At 32.5% G+C, this 24524-nt stretch overlaps 2 protein-coding genes across 2 annotated transcripts; both read right to left on the reverse strand.

The window, feature by feature from the left end:
• Window positions 1-4148: 4148 nt before the first annotated feature.
• LOC128178330 (probable caffeoyl-CoA O-methyltransferase 1) lies at window positions 4149-10861 on the reverse strand. The gene is made up of 7 exons (XM_052845444.1): window positions 10577-10861; window positions 10327-10493; window positions 9529-9685; window positions 7106-7315; window positions 6869-6969; window positions 6100-6258; window positions 4149-5785 (listed from the first exon to the last, which is right to left on the reverse strand). Exons 2-7 carry the CDS (start codon window positions 10465-10467, stop codon window positions 5720-5722), a joined length of 834 nt encoding a protein of 277 aa, XP_052701404.1. The 5' UTR covers window positions 10468-10493; window positions 10577-10861; the 3' UTR covers window positions 4149-5719.
• An 8992-nt stretch (window positions 10862-19853) lies between these two features.
• On the reverse strand, window positions 19854-22536 carry LOC128178033 (probable caffeoyl-CoA O-methyltransferase 1). Its single transcript, XM_052845020.1, has 4 exons — window positions 22327-22536; window positions 22052-22152; window positions 20815-20973; window positions 19854-19971 (listed from the first exon to the last, which is right to left on the reverse strand). Exons 1-4 carry the CDS (start codon window positions 22493-22495, stop codon window positions 19906-19908), a joined length of 495 nt encoding a protein of 164 aa, XP_052700980.1. The 5' UTR covers window positions 22496-22536; the 3' UTR covers window positions 19854-19905.
• Between the last annotated feature and the right edge of the window lie 1988 nt (window positions 22537-24524).

Genomic DNA, 24524 nt, shown 5'->3' on the forward strand with positions numbered 1-24524 from the left:
TTCAATAATTTGTTCATAAAAATGCAACCGTTACTTCAGTATTCATTTATATGGTAAAACATGTTTTGTAGCAATTAAATATTAGAACTTACAAACAAGTTTCAGAAATTACAATGGCAAGATTAACTGTGAAAATACGATAAAGTACAACCCTTGCAATTAAAATAATATGCCCTAATCACTATCGTGGTAGTAAAGAAATATATAACTAAATATAATATTAACATACCACAAGATGCAGCTGATATACACTGGATTGTCCGATGTCGTTTAAATGAAATACTGCCCCATTTGATTTAGTTTGCACGGTTACTTATATAATTAGAGAACCAAATTTATTGGATAATAATATGATCCAATGAAATTAAAGAACCATATGCGCGCAATAAAACTTTAGATCAATAATATTTAAGAATATACTGCACAAAACGAAAATAGAAAATCCAAAAACGAATAAATACATATGAAATAGATAGTAATAAATCTGTTCTACCACAGTCGAACATCTGAAAAATGCATGTTAATAAATCTACTTCTTCTAGTCGTAACGTTTAAAATTTTTAGGATTCGATAATAAATTAGATTTTAAAATAACATGCAATATGATATCTCCTCATTTGCATCCATGAGAAAAAGGTGCTTATGGCATTTTTTGCACATTTTGAGATTTTTATAGAATTGATCAAATACATCTAAAAGTTTTCAAATTTGAAATTTTGAGGTTATAACAAGTTCTAAGTTGTGTTTTTCTTCGTTTATAGTCCATCTATTTCAACAGGAAAATGTGACGTCAAAATAATTTTTATGTAAAAGTGACCGTTACTTTGAACCGTAATAAATGTAAACTGTGTACAGCATACTGTAATTTTTATCTATTAATGGACTTCTTGGTAGGTCGATATGTCGTTATATGGACCCATATCAAGTGATACTGACCGAAGCGATATAGACTGAGCTTGCGAGGTCAGTATCACTTTTCTGTGTCTTCGGTCGATTTCACTTGAAATGGATCCTAATAGCCGCATATTTATTGTACTATGATGCCCATAATAGTTATATCATATAATCACCCGATTTCACAGCCACGTTTCAAATAACTTGTAAGTGAAATACATTAGCTAAACTCGGACAACCAGATTTCTTGAGCTCTTTGTATAATCATACAAGGCAGAATAATTGTTTTACATGAACTACTTACGCACTTATGTGTCTTATTAGTACATACAGTGCAGAACCATAGTAACCCGATCAATGCTGTAACAACAGCTGACTCATACACTACTGTATATAGTAAGTACGTAAATAAATTATAGATTCTGAATATTTATTAATTAAAAAATACATGTAAGATTAAAAGCCAGTTTCACTTATATAACTGTTAAATGATCCTTTAGTAATTTTTTATGGTACAAGAAAAGTACAAAGTCTTCTATGAGAAGTACTAATAGTATTATTAACTCGATAGAAAGAGGTGATATATGGAGGCAAACATAAAGTTTTAACAGTGTTAAATAGGGTATACACAATAAAATATACTAGTGCAGTACCAGTATCGGTAAGGTCTTGATTACTGGTGTACTATTCGTTGTATTCATGATACATTTTGGAAGATTTTGAGCGATCATAAGTAATGATTACATTTTGTGTTATTTGTTTTAATCCAACTGCATGATCATTGAAATGTCGAGCTATGTTCGGGGTGACTGCACGATTAGCACGTTTGATTGCACGCACAAATTGCCTATAAACATCTATATAAAATATCAATTTTAAAAATGTACCAGTCCGTGAAAATTAAACCACAATGGATGATCATGAAGGATGATGAGTTCAACGTAAGACGTGTCGTTTATTATACTTCCATCATAATGTACTAATCCGTTTTCATCAATTAAAACCAATCTCAAATTATGTTTTCTTTATAAAATAATAATTTCAAAATACACACGCTTACAATTCCATGTAAATAAAAATGATGAAGAGAAATGTGGTGATTTCTTTTTCAAAATTTTTACCTTTGTACCTTTCCATGAAATCATCAAAATTGATTGTTATTGGGAAAACTCTGAATTCTAAATAATGTTTTTCTGTACAAATTATTCATTTTGTAATGTACCATTCTGTGTAATTCAATCTAAATTGTTGCAGGGAGTTGCAATAAAAGAATTCTCTGAATTTTAAGTAAAACAAAATGTGTTTTTGGTATAAAATATTCATTTCGTAATATATTATTCCGCGTAAATCAACGAAAGTTGGTGCATGGAATCGCAATAAATGAGTTTTCTGAATTTTAAGTATAACACAATATGTTTTTCTGTATAAAAAAAATTCTTATTAATGACCATTCTATGTTAATCAATCAAAATTGATGCTTTGGTGTTTTTTTAAAATAAAATATTAATGCTGAATGTACCAGTTTGTGTAAATCAATTAAAATAAACCACAAGTGACGCATATAACTGTAATGAAAAAAATTCTCGGAATTTAAGTTTAAAAAGCAATCTCTTCTGTATTTTGGAAGACTGCATGCGATTTAGATTCAAAAGATTTTCAAAAGTTGAACATTTTACATGTTTCTATAGATTGTGTGATTCCCTACTTAAAGGGACATGGTCACGATTTTGGTCAAATTTTATTTTTCTGTTTTTATTATTTGCAATGCTTTAGTAATGCATTTCTAACGATCAAATTAAATTAGGGTGCCAGTCGTTGAGTTCTAAGCAAGATACAGGGCTTACAATTCTTCGCCATGTAAACAAGGCTCGTGCCTTGTTTTTGTTTTCATAGGTTCAGTATACCAGTAAAAAATCTTTTTAAAGCCGGTTTGTCTATCTTATTATTAATTTTAAGCATAAATAAACAGTTCGTAACGATTAATTAAAACATTCATTTTAGGTCTGAAACTGGAATTTTCACTTCAACATTCAAAATAGAAACACACGCTTTGTTTACATAGCGAAGAATTGTAAGCTCTGTAACTCGCTTATGACTCATCAACTGACACTCAAATTTTGGTTGCCTATTAAAAATGCCTTACTGAAGCAAAATCGAAAAAATAGTTTTTGACCAAAATCGTGACCATGCCCCTTTAAAACTAAAAGCATGATATTAGAGCAATTCAAAAGCAGTGTTGACTGTTGCATTTCAATACAACATAGATTTTACAGTTGGAACAAAGTTAAATTCAACAAGCATTCTGAGAGTATTGCATATGCAATGCACGTTACCTACTGGTTTGTATTATTCTATGAAAGCTCGAAGCATACATCTATTTCAAAACTATTATAAATTAGATGTTATGCTTTAATCAGAAATAAAACAACAGAGGAAATTCAAACTACATAGTTAATATAGAAATTAGATAAAAAATGGGTAAAATAATACTCTTTGATTTATCTCCTGTAATTTCGCCAAGTCTATTAGGTATTTGCTGGTAGAAATTTGCGAAAACAATGCACTGTTATGCAGAATATCATTTTTTACAGTCTTCTGTACCCCGAATCAACAGACCAACCCAATAACGAACCCGATGGTAATAATACAAAAAACCCTGTCGATTAAATTTACAACACGATGCTTGACACTATTTTACAGAACTTATTCGTTTGTTAGAAACAATAAAAGGAATGGTACAAGTAATGCACGATATTATTTCTGACTACATACATGTACTTGCTTCGTTTATTCAATTCACACTTAACCCGATAACAAACCCGAACATTAAAAATCGGAATATAAAAAATTAATTTTCTCGAAAATATGTCAACCAGACGCTACAAAAGTTTCATATTATTCCTCAAACGCATAAAGAAAAAAGTGTGGAAAACTAAAGTGGGACAGACATACGGACGGACGGACAGACAGACAGACGGACTGACGGATGCAGAGGAAAGCTATAGTCCCCTCCGTTGAAACCGGCAGGGGACTAATAAAGTCATATTTATACGTACAAAATACTTCTAGCAACTAATGAATAAGTATTTGCTAAGAAAAGTAAATATATGACTGAAAATCTCGAAGTTGTTCCATTTACGATCATTTTTCATATGATTGAAATTTTTTTAATTACATACATTTTTATATCTAAGATTTTTTAAAAACTTCTTTCTCTTTACCAAAATAAAGTTGTACATGACATAATGCGGCAAAACATAATCATAAAATGTCTTTTAACGTCGAGCTCAATTTTAGGCTCACCTAGAAGTTAAATATATTCTCACTGAATATGGGCAAAATGATCAGAGTTTCTATTGCAGGGATTAAGCTACCAGGCTAAAAAATAGCAATCCAAGAAAATTTGCCCATACAAAACTAAATGTAGTACTGTATTGTTACGTATAATGGTACTTTCTACATATGTAGACAGTATATTTTGGTGTGGATCAAAACTTCAGGAATTAACACTCTAAGGTTTTTTGGCTACCCAACCTTTTGAATTTATATAGATAAAATTTCAAACTAATGAACCGACGAACTTTTAAACTTTCCGATAACTGGGCCATAAGGATAATAAATCTTCAGACTACAGATATACGTACACGTATACCAGACCGTGTCCGCTTTGATGAGCAAAGGTATGCAAATAATATATTGAATATACCGTGTATACACACTATATAGCTACCAAAATAAAGGATTTGTTGTTCTTAACTTCAGAGTGAAAGCAAATTTTAAACATTGTATTTCTAAACATACGGCGTTTTAATCAACACTTGGATTGTATCCAAAATTCTCTTTTATTTTCATAAAGAGGGATATATAAGTGAAGATTGTGTGCTTTTGAGCTCGTTCATTCAGATATTTTTTTTCGTCCCTTTTATTGTTCATTTGAAATAATGAATAAAAAAATAAGTGACTGTATAGTGTGCGCAATGTACCTTTAAGTTTACGAATTGTACATTGTTGAAAACAATATTATCAATAGTCATCGCTAAAAAGTAATAATATTTGTTATGTCTAAATATCAAGCAATATCAGATACTCATGATTAACTATATGATGTGACAGAATAAAACACGTATACACATACACTAAAATTAATAACTAAATATTTCTACATCAATTATTCAAATATAGCTAATATTTGAACTAGCATAATTTGATCAATCTAAAATAAAATTAGACCAAAAAAAAACCCAAAATGAATTTGTCATTATATCTTTAAGAGTTAACCCAAATTTAAGAGTTAACCCAAAATAACGTGTTGAATTATTAAAAACCAGGTAAAAATGCTTATGAAATAACGTCAAATGTTTGTGACGTTAATTCTCTGTTTTGTAAAAAATGTCTTAAGACCTTTCTTTGACTGGCGCAATCATTAATAACGATATTAGTAATTTGGACATTGGTAATGGTTATAACAACAAGTATAAACATTTCTTCCAGATTACAGATAGCATAATATGCAGATATTATCTGAATGTACATCCAATATCAAATTAAATACATCTTACGCAATGAATGCACGATCCTGCTTACATTATTGTGGTCATTAAAAGCCCTTTCTCAAACTCGTTCTTTGGTTAATTAAGCACATTCATGTATATGCCGCCACATGGGTTTTACTTCACTTTTGCAAAACGTAGAGGTCTTAATTTCATCTTGTGTAAAGGTAACAGTTTATTAATTATTAAGTAAGTTTTATTAACTATTATTATCAAGGCGCTATTTTTATTATGCTATTAATTTAATTGTTAATATATAAATCAGTACAGCGTGATTAGGCTTTCTCCGTGTCCTTCATCCTCCTGATGAGGTATACTCCATCTCTCACAGGAATCATCACCTACAGTAAAACAAGCTTACAGTGTCAAAGTGCAACAACTTTAATATTTTCCAAGTCTTTATTTTAAAATGGACACAACATTAACAAAAGCTTTTACAAAATCAATCATGTGGCGATTCGTGAAAGATTTGCCATTCTAATAATTTGCTCTTATTAAAATAAAACCGATAGATATGTATTGTATCCCTTTGTTTAACATAACTAAGTCGCTGTTCAAACACTGTGTATGTGTGAAAAATTTTAAAAATATACATTACGCAACAATCTCTCTTAATTAATATCATCTCAGTCCAATGGGTCAGACATATATGTACCTTGTGGACATTTTTATCGCGGAGAACCATTTCGTTGAATTCTGAAATCGCTCCCGAGTTCGATTCATATTCCTCTCCCGAGTACGGGTCTCCATCTTTCAAAACATTATCCACAATGATCGTTCCCTCCGAAGCGAGCAGATCTTTCTCAAAAATCGTCTGTGTTTAATATTGATATATTTTGATATAATACAAATTGTGGATAATAAATATTAAACATTTAGTCCTCATTTTTTCCAACAAAACTGTGAGTTAATCGACACTGAGCTATAAAATGATTTTTACTTGACCCATATTGAAACCTGTTTGGTATTTTTTTTTTTTTAAAAAAGAACACTTCATTGATGCATGAATTTCACATAAGAATTCTCATTCTATGATAGAGATAGCTGCAACAATTCAATGTTTATGACTCGGCTTATGAAAAAGATGTTCAAGAGAGATAACTTTGACTAGACTAAAATTAAGGCATGTATAAATGACGTATAATCTGAAAATTAGAAAACTGGTGTTATATTTTGAATATATGATGTACTATAAACCAAATTAAAATAAAAATCTTAAATACTATTTCAAAACTAGCCAGTGCTAAAAGTTTGTGAATTTCCATTTTTTTCCTCAGGAAGTTCAATATAAAAAAATGCATTTTAATGTATAGGCAATCACAATATTTATAAATTTGATTTAAAGTTATTAAAAAAAAAATGGTATCCGATATTCTGGGTCACCATGTACAAAGTTATGGAGGATGATAAACTTGTAAACAAACCTTATAATATTGAACATATCCCGTCTTGTCAGCATCGATGAAAATAACATCAAACTTCACTTGCTTCTCTGCCAAGATTTCCAGGCTGTTTAAAGCTGGTCCTAAAGATATTCAAAATTTGATAATTTGCACTTAAATAAAGTGGCATTGTTATAATAATTACGTGGCACGAAGGTAAGATATTAAATGGTTTAATTCTCGTTTAAAATTGCAGGTAACTGCACTGTCAATACAAACCTATCATAATTTCAATTTTATTCCCTACTGGTGATCTATTGAGAAAAGATCTTGCCACATCCGCGATGCCTTTGTCAATTTCCAAAGAGACCACTTTGCCGCTCTCAGGAAGGGCTTCCGCCATTGCAAGTGATGAACAACCAGTGTAAAGTCCAATTTCAAGGACCATGTTAGCCTTGCTGGCACTTGTTATAAGTTTTATTAACTGGGCTTCAAGTATGAAAAAAGGAGTTAAACTCATGAAATAGTAGACGGTTCCATAAATAACCAATTTAAATGCATGTATCTTTTATGACAAACATGCGCCGTTTAAAAAATGTGCAAATAAAAATCAAAGTACTGATAGTACTGAAAAGCGCAAACCCAGCTTCTGTTTGTATACAAAAGATATATGTATTTTACATTTCAGTTTCTGTATACGCAATATATTTCCTTATCACTGCTTGGCAGCCCCTGCAATGATGTATGTAAGCCCCGTACATTAAATTTACAGTCGCCCGTACTATAGCCAGTGCAACTCCTGAAACTGGTTTCCTAACCAGTTTAAATGATGTAAACTTCTGCTCATAGGGGGCGGTTATTCGTTGCACCGGAAGAAGAAGACTAACGACAATAAAGCGCTGAGCTATGCTTAGCGCTTTAAAAATGAAAATTAAGTTGACCAAGAATATAATTTTATGCCCTGCATTTCAAAATGTTGTACGTGACTTTATTCTATACATGTCTCTATACCGCTTACCATCTCGCACATCTTAATGGCTTAAATTAATGTTATTACTCATTAGGAGGCATATTTAATCGATCACGTGAGATACACGTATTGATTACATAACACTGTGCCGGATAAATATGCCAATGCCAAGGTGGCATTTTGCACCCGCTTTTAAAAGATGCAGTTTCGGAAAAATCTATATATACCAAATGACAGATCATTGTCTAGAGATTATATAACCACTTTTCTTTTTAGTGTATTTCACCTGACAGGTGAGCTATTTACCTTTAAAAATTAATATATCATCGGAAAATGGTAATTCCCATAGGAAAATTGAATCTCCTACAGGAATTATTGACAATCCTATAGGATTTTTTAAAGGTCCTATAGAAATTATATTTCCTATAGGAGAATGGTATTTATTGTAGGAATTTGATTCAGTATAGTTTTCCTATAGGCTATATATTAAGTTTTCCTATCGGATTTTATCAAATCCTATCTGAATTCAAATTCCTATAGGAATTTCTTGTATTCCGATAGGAAATTTCAAATTACCTATAGGAATATTATTTTTCCTATGGGAAAAATTATTTTCCTATAGGAATTTATTTTTGAAAGGTAAATATCTCACCTGACAAGTGAGATACAATGATAACAAAGGTGGTTGTTAACTCTTTAAGCAATGGTCTATCATATGGCATATTTGAATTTTTCGATATATGCAGCTTAAACGGGTGCATAAATGCCACCTTGGCACTGGCATAATTATCCGGCGCAGTGTTACATGTATAAACATAGGAAAGGGTTTAATGATAGTTTTCGTAAAAAGTAATTCCTCTAGGTCGCCATCCTGGTGGTCGAACCGCCGTGAATTTTCCTCTTTGAGCAACCAATAACAAACGATTTTGGCAGAAATAACTGGGTACAAATCTAGGCTATTATAATATTGCATTTATAATGCAGTGGAGCCCTTAATAATTTATATTCGTAAGAAAAACAGAGTTAACTTCATCAAACTGCCCGGCAAGTTTAAGATGGTATGGGACACTTCCATGTTGTGACGTATTGTTTATCGAAATAAACATATTTAGATATATATATATAGAATTATTGTTTATCTAAATGAACAATAAAGTAAAGTGTTATTATTTATTAATTATAAATAGTTTCTTTTTAAAAATTGTCACCTGCCAGCGTAGAGCAGTGGGTTAGAGGGTTTACTACGAATCTGTAAGTTCGAGTTCGAATACATATTTTTTCTCTTGAAATATTTTTAAAAGCTATTGTTTGGATAAATAATTTAAAACAATTTGAAAATTCTAATCTTGTGAAAGTATTTCAATTATAATGAACTTTAATCCACACATTAATATCGACAGATGCCCCATACCACCTTAATAAATGGGTTGAATAATGAAGAGTCTTGGCTTGTTGACCTCCAACATGGTGGCTGACGGGAATTAACTCTTACTAAAATTGCCTTTATTGAAAATTGTTTGGTTGGCTTGCAAAATAAACATGTATGTACAGGCATTAAAAAAATAACAGTAAACACTCGTATTCCAGGTGATGACGCGTGAATGATGGTCATTTTCAAACTCACGTTTGTTACATCAATCGCATATCCTCGGACTTTTTTCTACAAATGGAGCTCTGCCGGAAAGGCAAAAGAAGTTGCAGTAGATGTCACACTAATTTAAAGTACTTGTACCTTCAAGGTTTCCAGTCAACATCCTGGGAGTCGCGTAGTATGACACCCTGCCTTCTTTGTGAGCATCTTCCCACGGATAAGCGAAGGTCTCCTTAATCAGATGGGCGAGGGCCGGACTAGGCTTTGTTGTTTGGTCTTCACAATATTGCAATCTTTGCTTCAAAAGACCGATTTTTTCTCCCAATATAGTATGGAATTTATTGAACTAATGATACAGATATTATTTAGAAAATATTTAGATTAAAAGAATGCGTCATGTGGTTAACATTTTACTACGACTTTAGTCAACAGAATAAATATTTGATGAATCAAAAACGATGAATTTACATTTTTTAGTGTCTTTTTATGTGATAAGACTTCAGTCCAATAAATTCAAATGGTGTATTGTTGTGGCGCAAGCGGGGTTTGTATAATTAAAAGAAATGAAAATCACATAAATATGTCAATTTTCTAATAAATGTACTTAATCGACGTACAATTGCTGAAATTAATTTAAATAAAAGTAGATGCATAAATAAGGAATGATTCTTCTGAATATTATTAGGTGATCATTTTGGTCGGAGCGTGATCAAATCTATTATCTTCAAGCTTTTTTGGATTTGATCATGCCCCGACCAAAATTATCACCTCAAAATACTCAAAGAATGATTCCCTATCCCTTATTTAAACCTTGACGCATATAAAGGAGTATATAAGTTTATGTATTATATATATATAATTATGTCAAGATAAATTTAGTTAACATTTACATGTAACCTGGAACTCCACTATGAATATTACATATTGTATGTATCTTACTTGACAAAGCTCTATAGCCCTATTTATTTCAGCCTTCAGGTCCCGAGGAACGTCGGCATTTTGACTTAAATCCCTGGCTCTCAGAAGATGGCGATATACGGGATCAAACGAGTAACTCCTATCATCGCGTCTCTCTGCCATGTTTCAGCAATTTTACTGAAGTATAACTTTGATAAACGTTATAAATCGATATATATATTTTTTTGTTTCATAATTTTTTTAACATGTAGTACAATTGGTAACAATATACCTTTTTAAAGTACAGTCCACGATCACGTTTCTACACCTGCAACATACGCAGTTATCATTGTCAGCATTTCCGCACCCCATTCATATCGTCGGTCCTAACTAAAGCCATTTTCGATCCGACAAAATTTTATTACAATCTTGAATGGAATTCAATTAGTAACAATGTACCTTTTATACAGTACAGTCCACGCCGATCACGTTTCTAAACCTGCAACATATGCGGTTATCATTGTTATATCGCCACAGTTTGAACTACAGCCACTTCGATCTGATGAAATTCATTTCAATCTTGAATTCAAAGCATTGTCGTACATCTGCTGGTAAATGTCTGTTTATGAATAATATTCTTCTAGAGCAAATACTTTTAAGTTTTGTATCAGATGACAAATTAAACAAGGTGTATAGTCACTGCGAAAAAAAATCCCGCTTTAAATGTTTATTTGATGATTGATGAAACTGTATGTCCTCCTTGATTGTTTTGTTATCAGTGTTCTTTTTTTTCCTAGGAAGAGTATTAGTGTTCGAAATAATATTTACTTATAATTGTTTAACTGTGCCATACAAAATTGACTGCCGTCATTAGAAAAGGTCAAGGAAAAAAGAGAAAAAATGACGTCACAATGCCCAGAATACGATGTCAAAATCGATGTGGTTTTTTGCCTTAATTGTAATTTTAAATAATTGGAGTTTGTCTTAATTAAAATATTAGGACTCTGAGAATACTGTAAGTCTAACTGTTATTTTTAACTAACAACAAGCAGCGCGCCTTATCTGTATAATTATATTTACATCAGAATTGTTCTACCAAGTAATATTCCCTCTATTTCTTACGAAAACATGGCTCTATAGAAACAGAAAGAAGGAAATCTACACGCCCCGTTTATCGATTAGTCGAAATCTACAGCGGCTGAAACTGACAGGCCTAAAATTGACACGCCCTGTTAATCGATTAGTCGTAACCTACAGCGACCTAAGAAAAATTACGGAATGCACGAAATAATCAAGATGATGTTATAGAATCAAAGTCTCACAGGAGACGATTTGACTTTTTCTTTTAGCTCAACTACTTATGTACATTAACAGTAATTCATTGAATTTTATTTCCTTTTGATAATCAATTCATTAATTAGTTAAAAGAAAGATGTTGATAACAATAAAATGCTTTCTTTGATGATTCATGCGAGTTATGATGAAGGTAGCGGTCATTGTATTTTTTCTGCAATGTCGCTACCTTCATATCCCAAATGAATCATCAAAGAAAGCATTTTATTGTTTAAATATAATCATACCTCTTGTGTACTCCAAGTTAATATTTTTATACAGAAATTTTAGAATATGAAATTCTCGCATATTACAAGGCCCTTTTAGATTGTGTATATCATACTATATATACATTTATTTGTCTTTTTTGTCTGGAATGAAATAAAATGTTTATATACATAATCTTCATTTAAAACATTTTTGTTATGTAATCCTTTATGTTTTTGGTACATTATGTAGCATAATATATTTGGAGTTTTAAAACCTGTACATTAAGTTACCTGTAGCTGTACATTAAGTGGAAAAACACTGTCGATTCTTAACTTAATCGACAGCTTCTCCAACTTAATGTACAGCTACAGGTAACTTATTGTACAGGTTTTAAATGTTGAAAGCAATACACACACATGGTCCTCAACAGTTAGGAAAAGAACAAGATAGGATAAGGGCCATTTATGGCCCCTTCAGCAAATATGTTCATTTTACTACCATGCATAGTATTGACCTCAGTAATCAACATGATAGGATTTTTTTCTTGGTAACCCTTTAGTATAGTTGCCTAGCAACGAAACAAACGTGACCATGGTTTTGGCCTAAATTAAGAAAAAAAAAACCACTTCATTCAATTGGGAATTTTAAGTTACTGTTATTTGATTAGCATAAGTTTATTTAATTGAAGTACCAACATGAATTAATATATTAAATGCATAAAATTATTTACTCAGCGTTTCCATGGCAACCATCGATTTCCTTAGTAACCAACTAAATAACTTCTATTTCAAGCCCGATTGCATTCTGAGAAGTATACAAGTTAATAAAAAACTTTGAAAAGCTTTTTTTTACATTAATGTTAATGACATTGTGTTTCCTGTTACCAAATAACATTCCATAGCAACCGTATGAATATAAATAGATCTGCAAATGTATAAGGTTGTTTGTGCTTAACATAGCATTGACCTTAGTTCTCGACATCTTAGAGGATTTTCTTGGTAACCATTTGATATACATATACATGTAGAATCATGCATTTCAAAAGATATGAGTGAGGATTCTGTTATTAAATCGATTAAGGAAACACCTTGTCCTTTTACTTATATGGTAGTTACAACAAATTACGTATTTATCATCCTTCTTTTTAAAACTTTTAAAACTATCAATAACATTAACACATCAAAAGAAAAACGTAATTTAAATTCAGAAATTCATTTATTCAATGACTTTTTTCGGTAACCAATTAAATAATATTTCTAGCCCAAATAGAAACAGCATGCGCAAGTAAAAAAGGTACATAGTATTTAACATTGCAGTTATTTTTCTCCTTATTTTTTCTACATATTGAAATGTGCATGTTTCCTGGCTACACATTCCAGAATATATGTGTTCACAGAGAGAGAAGATAATGTACAAAATAGTATTGTCTATTATATTTCAAATCCAATGATTGGTACCTGTACATGTAACAAAGAATAATACATATCTGCCTAAAGTATAAACAAACATGAATGAAACACATTTAAAAATTAGTATCGTCCATTACACTTCACATATAATGGCTTAAGCAAGCACACAAAACATATAGTATTGATATTAAAGTAATGGTTTCAAGAAATCATATTATAGTCAACAACATTGTGATTGTACATGTACACATGTTGTATACACATCAAAGAATTCTTCACAACAGGCTACATGTAAATTAAATAATCAACAGAACTTATCGTACTATCAACAGAATGTATGGTACATTCATGTACATTAGCAAATACATATAACAATTACATGTACATATGTGCACTGTAATAATGTTTCATTATCTGAAAGAAAAAAATCAACTTTTAACAACACACTTTTAAAAATATATGCTATATACATACTGTAAACTAACATTTATTCGCGGCGACTTTATTTCGCAAGACTAATCCACGTACGTTTTGTTATTACAATCATACGCCAAAGACTGGTTCATGGTGAGATATATTCGAGATGACAAAGCGCTTTCAAAAATTTCTCGCATACAAAAAAAAGTTGGTTTACAGTAAATGCCTGCTCACAAAAATTCTGTTATATGTAATATTCTTTCATGGCCATTTACTTGCATTTTCATCTGAATTGAGTCCAATTTTCATGAAGCAGATCTACACAAGCTAGCACATACAATGAAGATTCATGATCTGAAAAAAAAAAATCAACAATACAAAACACATTTCTTAAACATATGCCATGAAATGCATTCATGAGCAATATTTCTAAGGTTTCACTATTTTGATTCAATTTAATTGATTAAATTGTCTTAATAATTTAATTAAGATACTATTCATCTCAAGGTCACTGACTCAATCACTACATCTGTTTACAAGCTCAATACCTTACCCCTGTCCTATGATGATGTTCAACCATAATGATTGATACAATTTAACAAAGCATTTTTAAAAATCCAAATGAGGTACTATAATTTGCAATAAGTATATTCCCAAAATGGTCGACGTTAACGTAGATCTCGTCATCGCCTGAAGTTTTTTGACTAACTACTTTTAACAACAAAGTAAAATGACTAAGCATATATATATATATATATATATATATATATATATATATATATATATATATATATATATATATATATATATATATATATATATATATATATATATATATATATATATATACATATATAATTTCCCAATACAACAAAAAATAAATCGGCACAGTTTTTAATAATTTAAAAATAATAAATATCCAGAATAAAATCACAAATTGATCCTATTAACCGCAAACGTTTTCGCCATTCCTGGCTCTTCAGGAAGTTATGTACAAATGTTACATATTAGTCATTTGTACATAACTGCCTGAAGAGCCAGGAATGGCGAAAACGTTTGCGGTTAATAGGAACAATTTGTGATTTTATTCTGGATATGTATTATTTTTAAATTATATATATATATATATATATATATATATATATATATATATATATATATATATATATATATATATATATATATATATATATATATAATTTTGTATTATATCCTAGGATATGAAATATTCTTGTAATTTTCCTCGTTTACCGATGTAAAGGCTCGCAATCAATATAAAGTGAGACTACTCGAAATGTCAACTACAACTTTTTCTAGGTCACGGAAAATTCGGATTTCGTTTTTTGACTTTTGTAACCGTATTATTAGCATTTTTCACATAATTTCAATGATATTAATGTCTGAACAGTATGTATTGTGATGTTGTCATTCTGCTCTGTTTAACTGGGCCTAGAAGTCTGGTTATCTTTTTCTAACAAACTATTGGCGATTTGTGAAGTGACGAACAATTACTGACGAGAAGCAGACTACTTACAGTTTTATTCATCACATTATACTTTGGTCTTGCTGTAAATCAAGTTGTTTGATTTTTGAAAGCATGTTTTTGGTTGGTTCTGGGGACTTTGAAATCGGATTCAGTCATCTCGTGGTTACCTAATCTTACAACTTTCAGATCGAGTTACGATTTTACCATTATTCCGGTCTTCCAGTTTCGGTTGTTTATTCCGTTGATCCTTCCAGTTTTATTTATGTATAAATACCACATCTGACATCTGTATTACGACGTGTTTCTGTCTTCCCATACGTTTTTTGTCGTTCGTCGCTATGTTGTAGTGCAGACGATAAATGTTTACCAAAGGGGAATAACTCCAAAAATAAACTCGGCAAAAGAAAAAAAAAGTCGGAGAATCATAGGACACATTTTTTAAATCTGGCCATCAAAGAAAAATATGCTTTATTTCCTTTTGAAATGTACTTTACTGAAAAAAAAATGTTACGGCGGCCATTTTGGGAACATACTTACGGCCAACTACTGCAATTTTTTATTCATATAGGTTTGAAAAATATGAATGTTTTAATTATTTTCATAAATAATTTTAACAAAGAATGAAATGTATAATTAATTTATTTGATATTATTGATACAAACATATTTCAGAAATACAAAAAAAATATTGTATAAAATAATTTTAAGAGCATATATTCTTCTTTGAACAACATAATCTTGTTTTAGATTTGATACTAAAGGTCAAGATCTAGTAAATGATTTCAGAATGTCATTTTTGTGCTGGAACCATTATGACGTCATAATTGAATTGATGAATCTTTTTCCGTATTTTACGACTTTAAAGGAAATATGTGGAAAATAAAACAATATTTTGACATTCTATTTTAATAACGGGAAAAGTAATCCCGGTACCCATATTGAATTTGATATTATTTTAAAGAGGTGGTCAAGAGCTTGTTTAATGCCGTTTTTGGAGAGACTGTAGGCAATCTAGATATATTTCATTAGTCAAAAAGGGACAAAACTCCGAGATTTCTTACTTTTATCCTTCATATTTCATAGAAAATGGTTGTTTAAAACATGATTTTTCATTGTGTTTAGCAAAAATTTTAGCCACGGTACACCATATGAAACAAAGATATTGTTATAAAACATCATTAAAAGAATTAATATCTTGAATTTCATAAACCTGTAGGCAACTTTCATTTACTAGATCTTGACCTTGTACGATCCATATGGTAATGTTTCAGTGTAATATTAATTAAAATAAACATAAATACCAACATCGGTATTTAAAATATTATTTTACAACAATACGAATTTATCATATCCATATCATCTCCATAGAAAGGCATACATGCACAACAAATATGCTGACCATTTCAGTGAATGGTTCTGTAAATGTGACTCCAGAAACATATCAGAATTTGAATGAGAAAGACATATTTCCAAAGGTAATATTAATTTCACTAGATGCACTGCTATTGGAATCACAGGTATCGCACATTTTCATCTTTTTTCACACTGGCCATCACTTGAATTTTCCTCTTTTCCATCACTTGAATTTCCCCCTTTTCCTTCACTTGAATTTCCCCCTTTTCAATGAATTATTTCACTCACTCTCTGTTGTTGTTTTTTCCTGTCTAAAATATCACTCAAAATGCCATCCGTATTTACACTTTCATCTGGATCACTGAATTGTGATTGGGTCAAAAATATACTTTCTCCATCTGATGAAGACATCTTTTCTCATTGAGTTTTACCCAGAGAGTAGTCAAAAGTCACCTTAGGTATCATATAAATATAAACTTACCTGGCACTGTCCATTAAGTTCAACAATACACCATTATTTTCACCCCTTTTGCTGTTGTTTTTAAATGCACAATAAATAGTGTTACCTAATCTTAGCAATCATTCAAGCCAACACCTGGGACAGTTTATTAAGTTAACAATAGAGAAAATATTTTAAGTAGGATAAAATCCTCAAACTGTCCATTCTGTGAGAGAAAGAACTGTTCTCGGCCCTTCGGGCCTCGGGCCGAGAACAGTTCTTTCTCTCACAGAATGGACAGTTTTCGGATTTTCTCCTTTACTGAAGGCCTGTCCCGAGACACAGTTAGATTATTCTAACTTAACAGAGTGTAGTGAAATTAATAACATTATTGTAGGCTTAATCAAAGCTTGGTTATGTAAATGTCAACAATACAGTGTGTCGATGTATCTATTTCGTAAATGTCATATGCAATGTGAACTCGTGCAAGCACGGGTCAAAGTCTAGTATACAATAGGAACGCAGTTTAAAGTAAAAGTAGGAGCAGATTTTACTCTATCAGAGAACGCAATTTCATTAGTCAGCCGGGCTGACTTAATAAGTAAGGATGAAACTTCAAATGCGCTTGCGTAAATCGGAATTCTGGAAAGGAATTCATTCATCTTTTATTTCTCTATAAAGAGATACAGAATTAAGATTTAAGTTAACACATTAATCTATATACAATTCAAATGATATTTTCAGATAAATCATACACATAAAGTCATCAAGTGATACAAATATTCCATTTGTTCTACACAAGTCATATGCGCGAGAGCGCTGCACATAGCCGTTGATATTGTGCGCATGCACGAACTAACAGTTTCGAGTTTAGAATTCTGAAGTTTCTTTCCTGAGATAAAGGTAAAACGGTTAGTGGTTCGCGCCCCAGGACAACCAGAAAAAGATCTGTCTCACAAAGCCACACAGTTCTGCTCCAAGGTCAATATGAAATGAATTAACAATTGTGTTCCACCATTCATTGTGGCAGTCAGAGAGCGCCACAGGACAACGTTACGTGAAAGAAAATGTCCTCATATGTGGAATTGCACAGATGACACGTTGAAAGACATAGAGTTTTCGTTGATACAATTAATTTGCAGGTGAACTTGAAGTTTTGAATATCACTTGCGTTATCCACGAATGACCAGATGTTACAAGGTTTGTTATGTTGAAAGACGGAGTTGAAACGATGAAAGTCGGGATCCATGAGCATTCGTATTAGTCGCTGTTGAATGTGGAAGTCGTTGATCGTGGATCGAACAATAGTTTTCCAAGAATATTTATGTGGGAAGGTACCTGTGGTCATCCAGGTAAGCAGGTAAATGTGTAAGTTGTATTTCCTGAGAATATCGATGGTATCTGGAATGAAGCCCCTTGGATCTGCAACCAGCTGTGTCAGGAAGGAGAAAAGTCTTGAGATGAAGATTTGTTTTGAGAGGCACAGAGTGCTCATGTTGCATAGCCTTCCTAAAAACATCAGTATTCTGGCGTCAATTTCGGCATGGATGGGGAGTATATCCATAAGTTGTTCACACATGTCAGATCGAGTGAGCTTGGGTAGATTTAGGACAGCCTTGCATACCCCATGTTGAAAAGTGCTTAAACGCCTGTGATCCTCTTGTGTTAAACTGGCTGTATATCTCCCAGACTCTCTCAATGAGATTCGAGGGAATATGTATACTGACAATGGTTTGCGACCATGGAATTTAGAGAGCAATCTATGTAAAGATACAATTTAAGACAACATGAACATGTATAGTTGTTGTAGATCACTTTGTAAAGAGTGCAAAACCACATGTACGCTTGTCTCCTTGCATACACTCATAGAATTAGTTTACAAACTATAATCGTACACTCGAATGCTATGATTGTTCTGAACGCTAAATGTGTATACCGTATATTCCTTATTTTACGCGAGTACTTGATTCCGCGGTTCCATTGTTTTGTATCAAATCGCGATGACCTTTTTGTTACAATTTCCTATTAATAGTACATTTTAAAATCCACGAGGGTTGCTTCTCGCGATTTTAAGCGGATATTAATTCCTATAGTCTGTCCCAAGATACATGTATTTATGCAGCACATTTGGACGATTTTTAATAAAAATACACGTACCTGTGAAAGAAGTGAAATTGAAATAGTTGAAAGGGATAATTTCCATCTTTCACTCGGAAAATTTACAGGAAGGAAAAAAGATTCCTTGCGGAGATTTATAATGGGAAATGTTTACATCTTTTCTCCATTCGGAATACATCGCGCAATTTTACAACGTTATCATCCGGGCTTACTGCAATACAAAATCCCCGTAGACATCACATTTTTTAGCATTGTATTGAAACCTGATAAGCTAACAGGATCGTTTCGACTGAGAATTCTTGGAAATTTTTCATACTTTTGAATGAACATCGTTTGAAACCTGAGGCATTTATAAATATCATGCAATAAAGCAAAATGTAAATCCAGGATATCCTGGGACAGAGTATAGCGTTTAATAAGGAATCTACTGTATATATTGGTATTTTGAACAATAGCTTTCGCATTCACTTTCGACTTAAAATTATTATTTTGCTGGCTGACTTTCGTAGCTTTTTAAAAAGATAACCTTGTATATATTTAGATATTTGTGTTCAATGGAAAACTTCCTTCAATCTGTACTTGGACATATGCAAATTTATGTACATGCGCTAATATGAGTTATTTTACTTGTTAAAAAATCGTTGTGATATTTCTCTTGTGTATGAAGAGGATGATTTCTCTTCATTTCATGTTTGATGGTACAGATGTATGTGTCAGAGAGAGAGAGAGAGAGAGAGAGAGAGAGAGAGAGAGAGAGAGAGAGAGAGAGAGAGAGAGGGTATTTTAAGAAGAAACTAAGGCTAAAATAGGAATTCGCTATCATTTATTAACATTGCTATATAAATCAGTACAGCATGATTAGGCTTTATCCGTGTCCTCCATTCTTCTGATGAGGTATACTCCATCTCTCACGGGAATCATAACCTAAAGTAACACAGGCTCATAATGTCATTATGCAACTTAAATACTTTAAAACTTCTCAGGGTTAAAACAATATACAACCACTGCCTTTTCTTTATTAAATGATGAAAATCAAACTCAAGCAAACAAAATCTTTAAAAACTCGGCCATTGTGAAGGCCAAAAGGAAATGAGCACGAATTGTCTTCCTTTCAGCGTGCGTATCTCAATTTCTGCAATATCATTCATTTAAAAAATCATAAACCTACACGCGCATTGGGATTATAATACATTCAACAAAATGTTGACTAAAATGGGGTAGGGGGGGTTGTTCAAAAGTTTGCCTCAAAAGCTAGATAAAGGAGGCTTTGGGGGGGGGGGTCATTTCAGGTATGAAGTTGGATAAAGCAGCAATTTAATTTATGATCAAAAAGTGCACAATATCTATGTAAATTATATTTTTGCAACAGCGGTTCAATATTCATGAATTTCGAAATAACATTTATTTAAAAAATCATATACCTGAACGCGCATTAGGATTAGAATACGGTCGACTAAATGTTGACCAAAAAAGAGGGAGGGAAGAGGAGTTGGGGGGTTGTTCAAAAGTTTGCATCAAAAGCTAGATTAAGGAGGCTGGGTGGTCAATAATATACTATCTTAAATTTTTCAAAAATGATATCTTTAGCTATAAAGTAAAATTTAGTAAAGGAATGTTCTATATATTTTTCACTTTAAAATTTGAAGGTTTTCCTTTTATCTTCATACAGAACTCTTCTTTAAAGGAGATTAAAACTGTCTGAAAATGGCCAAGACCATCCAGCTCCCTTAAGCCACGTTCTGGCTCTGTGCAGTGGGTCTAACGTACCTTGTGGACATTTTTATCGCGGAGAACCATGTCGTTGAATTCCACTATCGCATCCGAGTTCGATTCATACTTCTCTCCCGAGTACGGGTCTCCACTTTTCAAAACATTATCCACAATGATCGTTCCCTCCGAAGCGAGCAGATCTTTTTCAAAAATCGTCTGTGTGGAATATTTTAATTGATACTAAGCTCAGAAATGATCATGCAAACAAAACATTTTTTTTTTGCTTACAAATGTAGAAAATAACTGATTCTGAAGATGATACATGTACATACTTATAGCATTAAACATTTTATTTGAAACGTCATTTTGAAAACAGAAATTTAAAAAGCAGGGCTGGCGCAATTTTAAGACACTCTGACATTATTTTTTTAAAATTATGAACAAAAAGTCGGTACAAAGTAATTTGGAATAAAATAAATGACAGTGTAATAAACAAATCCAGTTTATGTAAACACTAAATAAGACAGATCAAAACATACTTAACACGATTCTCCAAGAACTATGCAACAATTATGCAAATGATACATAATAAGAGTACTTCTGTTATGTAGACTCAATTCTGACATTTAATACTGCAACCATTTACCCTTTAAATTGTAAAAATGGGGCATTTAAATATCAGCGTATTTGTCAGTTGATTAAAGCGCGTATATAGCAATCTAAAGGTCTCCCCTCTTCCCAAGTCAAGAGGTTCTGATTCTGGGCGGAGCGGACCAGAAACTCATGACTTTGGTAGATGAAGGTCTCCTGAAAGGGGCCTAACTAGGGTGATCACCCTTTTTTGTATCTATCTACAAACTTTTTCAAATCACCTAAGATGCAAAATACTGTCAAATACGAAAAATTTAAGAAGGATCTTACATTTAAAACATAAAAGTATTTTTTTAATCAGGTTGACAATGTACTTTAAACCAACTTTTATTCGCGAGCGAGAAATTTTCGCTGCGTTGTCGCAAATATTTCTCGACGGGAACCAGTCCTTGTAAATAACAACACAAGTATGTTTAAGATTTGAACGTGAAAATTAAGCGTTGCGTACCAGTTTATCTCTGGTAAATCGCGAAATAAAGTCGTCGGGAACAAAAGTTGGTCTATAGTAAGTCGAAGCGTCCTATACCAGATCTGAGTCCCTTTACCATTTCAAAAGGCATTTGCAGGCACCAGAAAAATTAATGTTACATTAACCCAATTTCATTATTCTTAATATTTCAAAAATGACGACTTTTCAACTGACCTTGTAATATTGAACATATCCTTTTTTATCGGCATCGATGTAAATAACATCAAATTTCATTCGTTTCTCCGCCAAGATTTCCAAGCTGTTTAAAGCTGGTCCTTAACAAAAATAAAATTCACATGATAATTAATTCAGATGTTGACTTTATATGCCATGAAGGTTCGATATTTCCAGTTTGATTTATGCCTTTAACTAGATTGTCAATACAAACTAAGATATTAAATGGATTAATTCCAATTTAAAATTGCAGGTAACTGCATGTTAATACAAACCTATCATAATTTCGATTTTATTCCCTACTGGTGATCTATCTAGAAAAGATCTTGCCACATCCGCGATGCATTTCTCAATTTCCAAAGAGACCACTTTGCCGTCTTTAGGAAGCGCTTCCGCCATCGCAAGTGAGGAACAACCAGTGTAAAGTCCAATTTCCAGTGCCATGTTAGCCTTGCTGGCACTTGTTATCAGTTTTATTAACTGGGCTTAAAGTGTAAAAAGTATATACATTAAAAAAAAATAAAAAAGTAAAAAAAAAAAGTTAATACATGTACAAAATTAACTCATGCGTGAATTTAGTGTCTTCAATAAATGCACTACATGTATAGTAATGCAATAACAAACAAGTACTGAAGATAAAAAGTCGTATACCATTCTATTTATCAATTGATCGGGTTGATAATTACCCCCTTATGAGTTAGAGGTATTCCAAGCCAGTATGAAGGGGGGGGGGGGCATATTAACAATGCTGAATAGAAGTATTAATATTAATGTTTTCATTTCATTTCTCCCTGAATTATTTTCATAATAATGATGATGTCAGACTCAAAGTCTCACAGGAGACGATTTGGCTGTTTCTTTAAGCTAACGAACTGACGTACATTAACAGTAATTTAGCGAATTTTACTTACTTTTCATAATCAATTTATTAATTAGTTAAAAGAAAGATGTAAATATAAACAATAAAATGCACTTTTTTGATAATTCATGCGGATTATGAAGGTTGTGCAATCAATATATTAGCCCGTTGCTAAGTGCGTTGCTAACGCTGAGGGTAATAGAACGGATTAAGAACTGCGTCTTAACCAATCAGATTTCAGTATTTAACATGAAAGTATAACAAAACGAATTGTTATATGCGCGTAAATTATGCGCGTACGGTTCGCTATAGAATTCACATCATTCCGAAATATTTTCTTTGCAATTAAGACATTCAGTATAATAAAACAAATAGTGCCTGTTTGGGAGGGTTAAGAGCTGAAATTGACACCTTTCGACAACCATTGTCAACCTCCGCTTCGCGTCGGTTGACTGTGGCTTTCTCGGGGTGTCAATTTCAACTCTTACCCTCCCAAACAGGCACTATTTATATAGTATTCTAGTACATATGCATGTTAACATTTCCGGAACAGGTGAATGAGACTAGATTCTAGACAACCTGAATAAAGCTTCGATGATTCAGGATACAAGTATTTGTTAGAGTCTACTTAACAGTTCCATGTAACCTGCAATTTCATCATGACATTGTACATTACACACATACACACAGTACGTTGCATAAGAAGAAAGGCAGGGGGATCCGGAGGGGGTGTTGCCTCACTCTACAACATTGTCCAGATATTTTATATATATGACTCCACAAAGCTGATTTCATTATAGTTATTGTTGCATAGGTGAGCGATGTGGGCCATGGTCCTCTTTTTTGCCCCCTCCCCTCCCGGGGGGTGGGGGGGGGGGAGCTTGTCAAGATTCGGATAAGTCTGCCCCCCTTTCTAACGATGTTACATGCCAACCTACTTAATTTTTCTTACCTGTAACAACTCAACAGCCCTGTTGATTTCAGCCTTCAGGTCCTGAGGGACGACGTTAAGTTGACTTAGCTCCCTGGCCCTCAGAAGATGGCGGTACACAGGGTCATACGTGTAACTCCTATCATCGCGTCTTTCCGCCATGTCTCAGCAATTTTACTGACTTAGATAAACGTAATTTGTTTCAAACTAAATCGATATCCAATGTTTTTTGGTTCATAATTTTCTAGACGAGAATGTTAGTACCATTTAGTACAATAAAAGTTTATTATCATTTGCGTCGTGTCGTCACGCTGTTATATACAATCTACATGATTGTATATAACAGTGTGACGACACGGAAGACTGCGGAACATTCGCAGAGCTTTAAATTATTTAGCAAGTTAGAAATGCTGAGGTGGATTGAAAATACATTTCCTATAACTACAGTTTCGATCCAATGTTTTCTCAGACGTCCGTGTCAATTTGTTCCCGCCCATTTCAAATGTTTTGACTGCAAAAAGTGAAATTGACGTACGCTGTATATTTCCAATCTTGCCAGTTAATATTCTGCGGTCTTATAAAGCTCAAATAAGGCACTGCCCTCTATGTTACTATTCCTCTCAACCTAAATGTACATGTAAGCCGCAGGCCTCTAAATACATGTAGTTCAGAGGGTATCACCA

This window comes from Crassostrea angulata, chromosome 3, assembly GCF_025612915.1.
Source record: "Crassostrea angulata isolate pt1a10 chromosome 3, ASM2561291v2, whole genome shotgun sequence".
Lineage (NCBI taxonomy): Eukaryota > Metazoa > Mollusca > Bivalvia > Ostreida > Ostreidae > Magallana > Magallana angulata.

What these genes read in the sequence shown, in the direction of transcription:
- LOC128178330 (XM_052845444.1), bottom strand. Translation starts at nt 10,467, where the DNA reads ATGGCAGAGAGACGCGATGATAGGAGTTACTCGTTTGATCCCGTATAT. An exon ending in GGGCTATAGAGCTTTGTCAA is followed by an intron (nt 9,686 to 10,326) that starts GTAAGATACATA and finishes GGTCTTTTGAAG; the next exon opens with CAAAGATTGCAATATTGTGA. An exon ending in GCGATAAAAATGTCCACAAG is followed by an intron (nt 5,786 to 6,099) that starts GTACATATATGT and finishes GTTTTACTGTAG; the next exon opens with GTGATGATTCCTGTGAGAGA.
- LOC128178033 (XM_052845020.1), bottom strand. Translation starts at nt 22,495, where the DNA reads ATGGCACTGGAAATTGGACTTTACACTGGTTGTTCCTCACTTGCGATG. An exon ending in TAAAATCGAAATTATGATAG is followed by an intron (nt 22,153 to 22,326) that starts GTTTGTATTAAC and finishes ATTTTTGTTAAG; the next exon opens with GACCAGCTTTAAACAGCTTG. An exon ending in GCGATAAAAATGTCCACAAG is followed by an intron (nt 19,972 to 20,814) that starts GTACGTTAGACC and finishes GTGTTACTTTAG; the next exon opens with GTTATGATTCCCGTGAGAGA.